We start from the raw sequence: 11068 nt of genomic DNA, 5'->3' as shown, positions 1-11068 counted from the left end.
ACAGTGGCTCATCTTCTGGTCTTCACGATCTATTCAGAATGTAAGAGAGCTTTCTGAAGAGCTACTTTCTATGTGCCAATATAGTATCCAGTCTCAGCGCAAATGTGCTTTGCAGATTAAGCAGCATCTAGTCCAATGTTTTGGGCCAAATCAAACAATAAGGGGACAGTTACCGGGAGGGCTACCTATGAAATGAGAGTCCCAGAACTGAGCCAAAATAATAAAGGACAGCTGCACCAAGAGATAGCATGCAAGTCATTGCAAGGGAAGAGAAGCTTCAAAATAAAGAAACAAGAGAGGGCCTGGCCGGTATAGCCCAATGGTTGGGCATCGACCTATGACCAGGAGGTCACAGTTCAATTCCCAGCCAGGGCACATGCCTGCGTTTTAGGCTAGCTCCCAGTGGGGGGTAAGCAGGAGGCAGCCGATTGATGATTCGCTCTGATCATTGATGTTTCTTTCTCCCTCTTCTTTCCTCTCTCTGAAATCAATAAAAAACATTAATTAAAAAAAAAACCCACAAGAGAGACAAATGAATGTGTTGTCAAGCCGGCAGGTTGAAATGAACTGCAAACCACATAAACATAGAAAGGATCTATTGGGCAGTCAGAGGCAAGCTGAAGTTATTCTTGGGTTGTAGGATGGTTCAGGGACTAATTTTACTTATAGGGCCTTTTGGCCCATCATGGTATTCTCATATACGTGGCTCAGCACCTCAGAAGGTGTTCTTGGGGAGCCTGACCTTACTGGACTAGGAGGGAGGGTGGAGTTGGTCTGTGCTTGTGACTTATAAATGATTTCCTTCCCCTGCCCCACCCCTACTTAGGGCTGCAAAGTTGTTGGAGCAGCAGGGTCTGATGATAAGGTTGCCTACCTTAAAAAGCTTGGATTTGACGTTGCCTTTAACTACAAGACAATAAAGTCTTTGGAAGAAACGTTGAAAAAAGCTTCTCCTGACGGTTATGATTGTTATTTTGATAATGTAAGTACAAATTAGACTTAAAATCTGACTTACTAACAAAGTAACTATATAGGGAATATACTTCTGGAGTTTCCATCTAAAATCTATGACTAAAGCACGTATGACTTTTTAAACAAACAAACAAAACAAAAATAGCTTTATTGTGATATAATTCACCCATTTAAAATGTAGAATTTAATGGTTTTTAGTATATCCACAGAATTGTACAACTGTCACCACAATCAATTTTAGAACATTTTTATCACACTAAAAAAGAAATGCTGTACTTATTAACACTTCCACTTTCCCTCAAAAGTGGTCTTCTGTGACTGGCTTCTTACACTTAGCATGTTTTCTAGGTTCATCCATGTTGTAGCATGTATCAGTGATTCATTCCTTCTTATGGCCAAATAATATTTCATAGTATTGATATATTACATTTTATTTATCCATTCATCAGTTGATGGACATTTGTTATTTACACTTTTTGGCAGTTATATAATGCCTCTATGACCCTTCATGTACAAGTTTTTGTGTGGATATGTTTTCATTTCTCTTGGATATACACCTACGAATGGAATTGCTGGGTTGTATGGTAACTTCATGTTTAACATTTTTGAGGTACTGCCAAACTATTTTGCACAATGGCTGCACTATTTTACTTTCTTGCTAGCACCATATGAGGGTGCCAATGTCCTCACCAACACTTATGATTCATCATCATTTTGATTAGGGCTGTCCTGGTGGGTCTGAAGTGATAATTTCATTGTGGTTTTGATTTCCATTTCCTTAATAGCTAACATTGATCATCTTTTCATGTGCTTATTAGCCATTTGTATATCTTCTTTGGAGAAATGTCTGTTGAAATCCTTTGCCCATTTTTCAACTGGGCAATTCGTTGAGGTGTAAGGCTTCTTTATACATTCTGGATATAAATCCCTTTATCAGATATAGTCAGTTCTTGGTATTCCTGGTAGTTATGTTCTATAAAGTCACCACAAACACTGAACCATTCATTGCTCCTGGAAAAGTATGTACATATATGCACGTATCTCACATAGATTACAATCTTAAATCCTAAAACAACTCTTCCAATAGCTTCCGTTTTCTTTATTTTACAATAGGGAATAGGAGATTCAGAGAAATGTTAAGTAACTAGTCTAAGGCTGCCCCACTAATCCTCCCAAAGTTAGAGTTCATACCCCACCCAAATGGCTCAGGAGCAGAGCTTCTTGAACTAAACTGCACTGCCCGCCTCTGTCTTCACCCACCGATGATCTCTGTGAGAGAGCTGAGAAAAGAAGGCAGAGCCATGGCCTTGCTTGACCTTAGCTGGTAACTTTGCATCTCTTTCGCTGCTCTGCACGTGTCTGCAAATGACCAGGGCAAGCCCTGTGAATATTGAGTTGGAGGTTATAAATAAATTTTAGCAAGCAGTCCAGTTCACAAATATGGAATCCAGTAATAATGAGCATCCACTGTATATAGTTTGCAAATATTTTCTCCTATTCTGTTTATAAGTTGTTTTTCACTTTCTTGATGGTGTCTTTTAAAGCACAAAAGTTTTCCATTATTTTTTGTTTTGTCCCTTGGTGTCACGTCTAATGCTTTACCCTACCCAAAATCATGAACATTTACTCTTTTTGTTTGCTTCTAAGAGATTTATCGTTTCAGCTCTTACATTTAGGTCTAGGATGCATTTTAAGTTAATTTTTGAGTATGGTGTAAAGAAGGGGTCCAATTTCATTCTATTCCAGGGGGAGGGATATCCAGTTGTTCTACACCATTTGTTGAAAAGACTATCTTGTCCCTCTTGAGTTGTTTTGGTACTCTTATCACAACCAATGGACCATAAATGTAAGGGTTTATTTTTTGGACTTCAATTTAGTTCTATTGATCTACATTTCTTTTCTCATATTGTTTTGGTTAATATAGCTCTGTGGTAAGTTTTGAAAGTGAAAAATGTGCGTCTTCCCACATTGTTCTTTATATGGCATATGAGTACTTTTCCAAACTTGTAGGTAGGGCAATGAGATTAATGAACTGAGCAGAGAACCTCACAATATAGAAGAATGCAATTTATAAGTTATATAATGTATGTTCCTTTAACAAAATGGAAATGCCCAGTTCCTATTGTCTTTTTTCAAATGCAGTTTTCTTCGCTACTGTGCTAATTCAGTCAGTTATGTTATTGTTAAACAAGTGATGTGAAATGATGATTTTAAATGAATGATTTTCCTGAATCTTCTAGTGTTTAGATTAAAGTTGTTATTTTTTGTTTCTTTGTTTTTGTCTTGTTTAGGTAGGTGGAGAATTTTCAAACATTGTTATCCCCCAAATGAAGAAATTTGGAAGAATTGCTATATGTGGGGCCATCTCTACATACAATAGTACTCGCCCAATTCCCCCAGGTAATGAGCTTATGCACATGGTCAAAGCTGTAGGAAGACTAGACAAGGAGAAGATTCACATATATGGCATCAGATATTAATAAGATGTTAGTGACTATCAAAATATTTAAAAGACTTTGTGGTATTCTTGATGAAATAGTATTTATCAGCTAACATAGAGAAATAACAGGATCTGAACATATGGAACAAACATTATTATTATTATTGTTGTTAAATATATTTTTATTGATTTCAGAGAGGAAGGTAGAAGGAGAGATAGAAGCATCAATGATGAGAGAGAATCATTGATTGGCTGCCTCCTGCACACCCTCTACTGGGGATGGAGGCGGCAACCTGGGCACAGGAATTGACTGTGACCTCCTTGTTCATAGATTGACAGTCACTGAACCACGCCGGCCAGGCCAAACACATGTTATTAAAAGTTTTAGTTTTTACCTATTTCCTAAAAAAATGTAAAAAGACAGCCATGATTTGATTTAGAAAGAGAACATCTGAAGAGCTATGAAATAAGAGTCCCGGAACTGAGCCAAAATGATAAAGGACAGCTGCACCAAGGGGGATATATCTGAAAATGAATTATATGGGTCTGGGTGGTAAAATGTCAGGGTTCTTCAGGATCTTCAGGATATTGCTGGAGGTGTGGGTATGGGTAGAAGGTGACTTGAGGTGGGTGAAGGGGAAAACAGGTTGCCATTTCCTTCAGACAGTCGTGGGCAGTGCTTCCTAGAGCAGCCGGCCACCCTGACCTCACCAGACTGACAATTTCCTCTTAAAGGCAAAGGAGCATGCATGTCCCTCCCTCCATTCCTTGATGGTCCACGTTTAGTTTCTCCTGTGCCCTGCCATGCCTTCCGTCCCCCACTTCCTCACCCTCTTATGCTGAGAGCCCCTCCCACCTCCATGCCTATGAAGGTCTACAAATAGCGTCAATTAGAGAGCTGGATTCATTAGGTCCCCCTCTCTGAGAGATGTTGTACAGGCCTCCCATTTTACGCATGGGGAGATAAATGGCTGAGAGGACCAGAGACTCCTCACATCCTATTATCAACACACTCAAAACAAAGACAGGTTTTCTGAACAATGCATACAGTGTCCTTTTCTGCTACAACAATTCTGTGTTGTTGGTGAGATTACAGGTTTACTGTGGTCAAAACAAAAGGAGAAAGAACCAGAAAGAATCTTCTAGATTATCATCATGATCTACGCAACCATACATAAACATTCTATGATAGGCTTGACTCCTGGGAATGAAACCGTACAGCTCTGCTAGTTAACAACATGCAACTTGCCCTGAGACAGGTGGGCGAGAGTGACAGGGGCCATGGAAGGACAACCTATATATTCCCTCTTGAGCTGTGAAAAATCAAAGACACTACCTTCTCCAAGAAGGAAACTCCAGGTTCACTCGGCAGTCTTATTGGTAGGGACCTTTCCCCTCCTATATTTTTCTAATTGATGCTTAGCTAGAATCATGAGACATCTGCCCGCCAACTGAGCAAAGCTCCAGGATGTATTTCTTGACCACAGTCCAGATTGTCCAATTAGGACTCACAGGTGGGGAATGTCCAGCCTGAGAAATCATTTGGTCTGGCCCTGCCAAGGCATTAGGGATGAGTTAATTAAATGCTTGCTCAAATATAGCAGGCTAATTTTTAAATTGGCAATTGTTTATGGCCCACAGATGATGTTATAAATATCCAAATGGCCCTTGGCAGAAAAAAGTTTCCCCACCTTGGTAGGTGTAGCCAAATATTTTGGATAGAGTAACTTGATCTAGTTCTTTTTTGCAATTACTCTTTGGAAGTTCAGCTGCTCAGATAGGTCTTTGAGATGTCAGCTGGCCTTGTCTATTCCATTTTAATCAGATGGGATTCTGCCCTGCTTCTGATTTTCAGAAATTCTAACATATTTCACTATTAGGATAGCTCAGAGACAAGTAACTGTTTCCCCTAACTTTAAACTTTTGTTTTTATCATTACCCAAGGATATTTTTTTCCCATTGATTTTTTAGAAAGAGAGTGGAAGGAAGAGAGGGGAGGAGAGGAGAGAAATATCGATGTGAGAGAAACACATCAATTGGTTGCCTCCTGCTTGCACCCCAACCAGAGCCAGGAATGGAACCTGCAAACAAGGTACATGCCCAGAATCAAACCCAAGACCCTTTGGTCTTCGGCTGACATTCTAACCACTGAGCAGACCAGCCAGGGCTATTTTCCGCCAACTTTAATGCCACATTTGTTGCCGCATTTATTTTTTGTTCTCAGTAAAGAAACCCACATTCCCACCAGAGTGGACAAGCCCAGAAATGGTATTTCATCCTCTTCCAAATGAGGATTCCAATCCATAACCCAAAAAGAACTATAGTTGGTGGGGGTCTTTTGAAGAAGCACCCTTTCTGTGACATCAATCTAGAATTTGGGTGTATCACTCTCTTACGTCACCCTGGTGTCTCACTCATTTTGCATCAGTGTCTTTTAGTTCAGGATGAAGCCCTATTTTTTCTCACTGCTAATATTACTTTCTTCAAAGTAGTAAGTGGGAACTTTTAAGCTTGAGTGATGGCAGTTATCAAAGATGCTGAAATAGATTGTCGCTTCTAACTGAACCTGACTTCCTGGAACTTGTAAGACTATACTCAGGTGTCATTCCCTCAGTGTCTGTTCACTTAAGATCCTTGGGAAAAGAAACCAGGCAATCATACAACCTTTGCTCACTCACAAAGAATAGTACTGTCTTATAAGCCATAGGGTAGCCTTGTGCTTTTTCTAGGCCAGTGGTTGGCAAACTCATTAGTCAACAGAGCCAAATATCAACAGTACAAAGATTGAAATTTCTTTTGAGAGCAAAATTGTTTAAACTTAAACTATATAGGTAAGTATATTCTTATTAACTTAATTAGGGTACTCCTTAGACTTAGGAAGAGCCACACTCAAGGGGCCAAAGAGCCGCATGTGGCTCGCGAGCCGCAGTTTGCCGACCACGGTTCTAGGCTGGTGGTTCTCAAAGTGTGAGCCCAGGACCAGAAGCATCACCGTCTCCTGGGAACATATTAGAAATACAAATTCTTGGTGCCTACTCCATAGCCACAATCAGAAGTTGGGGGAGGGACCCAGCAATTTGACAAGCCTGGCACCTGATTCCGATACACACCCAAGTGTGAGACCCCACTGTTCAGGCTAACTCTTGGTTCCTGAAATGGCGGGGACAAAGGCAGGCATGGGAGCTGTTGAGCCTCTCTCTATCTCTTTTGTTGGCTCTTAGTCCAGGGGTCGACACTCGTTGTTTTGCATCTCCTCTGAGTACAGGACAGAAGGAGATGGCTTTATGCCATAGAATGGCTGCATTAAGCCACCAAGAAGATCTGCTAAGTACTGGGAATGTGAGGGTACTCATTCTTGAGTGGTGCGGAAATGTGTCCATCTTCAGGACCTCTTTCTATTCTATAGAACTGTTTGGGAAGCTTGGGGTGGGCCTTGCTTCTGGCACGTCCAGAATGACCATTCTCGGGCTTCGTGACCTGTGCGAGGACTTCACGAGTGTTTCCTATTGCTGCTGTAACAAATGACCACAAACTTGGTGGCTTAAGCCAACACAAATGTATTGTCTTATAGTTCTGGAGGTCAGAAGTCTAACATGAGTCAGCAGGGCTGTGTTTCCTCTGAAGGCTCCAGAAGAGAGTCTGTTTCTTTGCCTTTTCTAGTTCTAGAGGCTGCCTGCAGTTCCTGGCTCCTGGCCCCTTCCTCCATCTTCAAAGCCAACAGCCTAAAATCATCAAAATCTCTCTTTCTCTCTGATCTCTGCTTCCATCATCACATTTTACCCCCCACCCCAGACTCTTTTTTTCATCCTTCTTTCCCTTATAAGGACCCTTGTGATTATTCTGGGCCCACCGATCTACTACCCCAAAATCCCCACACCTCAAGTTCTTAATCATATCTGCAAATCCCTTTTGCTCTGTAAGGTAACATCTTCACAGGGTTCTGGGAATTAGGATGTGGACATCTCGGGGCCATTATTCTGCCTACCACAGAGGTGACTGGTGGGCAGCCCTGTGGATCAGAAAAGAGTGAAGGCAATGGGAGGGGGAGCAGTAAGAGAACAGTCAGTACTTGTTTTCACCATGGCCACCCCCTGGACCCTGTCGCCCCAACGTGCCCTTTTCTTCACAGGTCCCTCCCCAGAGGCCATTATCTATCAGGAACTCCGCATGGAAGGGTTCCTCGTCAGCCGCTGGAAAAATGACCACCAGAAGGCTCTGAACGAATTGATGAAATGGGTCTCAGAGGTAAGGGGCTCCAGAGCCACTCCCTCCAGTTGTACACCAGATCCCATTCCCCTGTGATGCTGTAGATACATCTTCACATGCACCTCACTGCTCCTTATTTCATAGCAAAATACCCGCAAGTGTTGTCTGCAGTTCCTCTCATTCCGTTCTTTCTTAGATCCACACATTAGGCTTTTGCACTGGTCACTGGGCCTCTTTTCTTCTCTGTCCATCCCTTAGTTAGCTCATCCAGGCTCGTGGTTGTTTTTTTTTGTTTTTTGTTTTTTGTGGGTTTTTGTTATTGTTGTTAATCATTACCTGAGGATATTTTCCCATTGATTTTTAGAGAGAGTGGAAGGGAGAGAAAGAGACAGAGAGAGAAACATCAATGTGAGAGAGACACAAGGACTGGTTGCCTTTGCGTTCACACACGCCCCGACTAGAGCCAGGGATCGAGCCTGCAACTAAGGTATATGCCCTTGACCAGAATCGACACTTTCCACCAAGCCAAACTGGCTAGAGCTAGGCTCACGGTTTTACATGTAGGTAGGCTGACAGTTCCTGAATGTCTGTCTCCTGCCTGCACCTCTCCCAAGCTCTAGACTGCTGGACAGCTGCACTTGAATGTGGGATACACACCTTCGACTTAACATGTCGAAAACAAACTATGTTTTGATCTTTCCTGCCAAACCTGCCCGCTTGATAGACCTCACCGTCTCAGTTATGGCAGTTTTACCCTGCCAGTTGCTCAGTCCAAAAACCTTGAAGTCATCTTTGATTCCTTTCTTTCTCTCATTCATATCCACGTCTCACCAGAACGCATACATACAGACTCTGACCACTCCTCCCACCTCCTTTGCTACCGCCCTGGTCCAGGCCACCACTTGTCTAGGATGTTGTGTCAGCTTCCATCTGGTGTCCCCCCTTTGTGCCCTTACAGACGATTCCCAACACAGCAGCCAGAGTGATCTTTTAAAGCACAAATCAAGCCATGTCATTCTTATGCTCAAAACCCTGCAGAAGTCCCCATTTCACTTAGAATAAAACTTACAAGGCTATCAGCCATCTAGCCCCCATTACCTCTCTAATTTCATTTCTTACGTGTTTCCTCACTTTGCTCATCTACGCAATCCCTCCCCTTACCTCTCTAACCCTCTGTAACTGCTCAATTCTCGCACCTCCTTTAAGTCTTTGCTAAAAACTGCCTTCTGAATGAACTTTCACAGTGACCCTATTTTAAATTGTAATCCCCCTTCATTCTTGCGCCTCCTTTTCGTTTACCCATACAATTATCATCTTTCAATGTGACTTATATTACAATTCACTTCTTTAATTATTGCCCGTCTCCCACCATGAGAATAGAACCTCTATGCAGGCAGCAGTGTTCATGCATTCTGTTTGCTGATGTATCCTTAGCACCTAGAGTGTCTGCATCAATGTAGGCATTAGATGAATATTGCCGAATGGATGAGGGGCATATATTTGTGCCATAGCTCTTCCAGGTCCTACAGTAGAGCCTTCTGACAGCCATGCCTTTAGATAAGGAAGAAGCCAGCCAATCCCTTTGTCCTGTGCTGTGATCATTTTCCCGCCATGTAGAATGTTAGTCAATAGAGATCTGAATAAACAAGGTACATTATTTTACTTTTTAGAGGGGGAAAGTGCTATCACACGTTCTAATTCCTAGCTTTACGATCATCCCCCAATTCAAAGAAATAAATTGCTTCGCTGGCAACCATTGGAGGTTGGCATTTTTCCCAGCTAACACTTGTAGTGCTGGGCTGGGCTCATTCCAGCAAGCTGGGAAGTGCGAAATTATTTTTAAGTTCCCCGTGTGTAGCCGCTTTATCCCTGTTGGTGAAATTGAATCTAGCGCTACCTCAGTCACAGCTGACAGCAAGAAACCACCGTGCTGATGCCCCTAATGCGACCCTCTAACAAAGTGAACCTAATTAGAGTTTTAAGTAACTAGTGAATTAGCCTAATTTCTCATCTACATTTTTTCCTCATCTCTCCCCTTTTTAAAATATATTTTTTATTTTAGAATAATTTTAGATTTACAGAAAAATCAGAGTTCCCATATAACCTATATCCTATGCCTAAATTCCCACATTGTTAACATTTAATATTAGTCTTCATCCTCTACTTTTAACATTTATTTATTTAAATATATTTCCATCTATTTCAGAGAGGAAGGGAGAGGGAGAGAGAACCATCGATCAGCTGCCTCCTGCACACCCCCTACCGGGGATCGAGCCGCAACCCGGGCATGTGTCCCTGACCAGAATCAAACCCGTGACCCCTCAGTCCGCAGGCTGACGCTCTACCCACCGAGTCAAGCCGGCCAGGGCTACTTTCAACCTTTAAACCGGATTATAGCTTTCAACTCTTTCCAGGTTCTTTGTCTCTTCAAGAGCAGGACTGAACTTGGATTTTCTAGTCAAGGGTGCAATTCCCAGTTTTCCTACTTAATAGTTGAGTGACCTCAAGCAAATGGTCCCTCCGTAAGTCCATAAAGGGCGCTACACTATCACTGGAATACATTAGGGTAAAAATGGTATCAGTAACTCAGGTCTCTACATAAGACCCCTTAAAAAATCTTAAACATGTGATTTAGTCCCACTTAGTAGCCTGTGTCCTGTAGGAGAAAGAGAATGAAAATCCTTCCTCACTAAATGAACCCTTCCCTCCCAGATTCCTAAATGAATGTTAAGCACACATTAACAGAACCTTGGCTTGAAGAGAAGACAGATCATCAAGGTGCCATGATACTTACATTTCCTGAACAGGCTCTGCCTCCTCAGGGTTCAAAGAAAAGCAATGAAGCTATGTCCTGGGAAGGATGAGCACAGATCACACCCTAAAGGGTTTGCCTTTCTCCAGCTACTTTCACCTCTTCTGAGATCATTACATTATAAAACTTTTCATATAACTTAGAGATTGCTTAAGCACTTCCTTGTGACATTTCTCCTATTGCTGGGCTGTGATCTGGTGCCTTTATGAAATTCCTACTGTACTTTGTAATCTGCCACATACACTGTGTGTGTGGATCGTGCCCCAAGGTGACGCAAGTTCACAGAGCAGAGGGATTTCCGGCTCTCGTTCCCAGTGTCCTGTGATGTACCTGATAAATTTGTTGCTACAATGAGAAGAGTATATCATTTAGAATGTGATATTAATCTATTGTGTTTGTTGTTGTTTTGATGCAGGGTAAAATCCAGTACCACGAATACGTCACTGAAGGATTTGAGAACATGCCAGCTGCATTTATGGGAATGCTGAAAGGAGATAATTTGGGGAAAACAATAGTGAAAGCATGAAAAAAATGACACATAGAACCTAGGAATCATTGGATTACTTAATTTCTTTTTAACCATTTAGTAAAAATGTATGCTGCCCTCTTTATCTAATAAATAGTGGTTGTTGCCCTAA

At 41.9% G+C, this 11068-nt stretch overlaps 1 protein-coding gene across 4 annotated transcripts in view; it reads left to right on the top strand.

The window, feature by feature from the left end:
* PTGR1 (prostaglandin reductase 1) overlaps positions 1-11068 on the top strand; it is a 24910-nt gene extending 13842 nt beyond the window's left edge. For all 4 annotated transcript variants that reach the window (XM_006771181.2, XM_006771182.2, XM_015568781.1 and 1 more), the window contains exons 7-10: positions 827-982; positions 3264-3372; positions 7542-7657; positions 10846-11068. In XM_006771181.2, the coding sequence (XP_006771244.1) occupies positions 827-982; positions 3264-3372; positions 7542-7657; positions 10846-10956 (492 nt within the window). In that variant the 3' untranslated portion in view covers positions 10957-11068. The remainder of the gene's footprint in view (positions 1-826; positions 983-3263; positions 3373-7541; positions 7658-10845) is intronic.

Source organism: Myotis davidii, unplaced genomic scaffold, assembly GCF_000327345.1.
Source record: "Myotis davidii unplaced genomic scaffold, ASM32734v1 scaffold64, whole genome shotgun sequence".
NCBI classification, from domain to species: domain Eukaryota; kingdom Metazoa; phylum Chordata; class Mammalia; order Chiroptera; family Vespertilionidae; genus Myotis; species Myotis davidii.
This window is presented reverse-complemented; position numbering and strand designations above follow the sequence as displayed.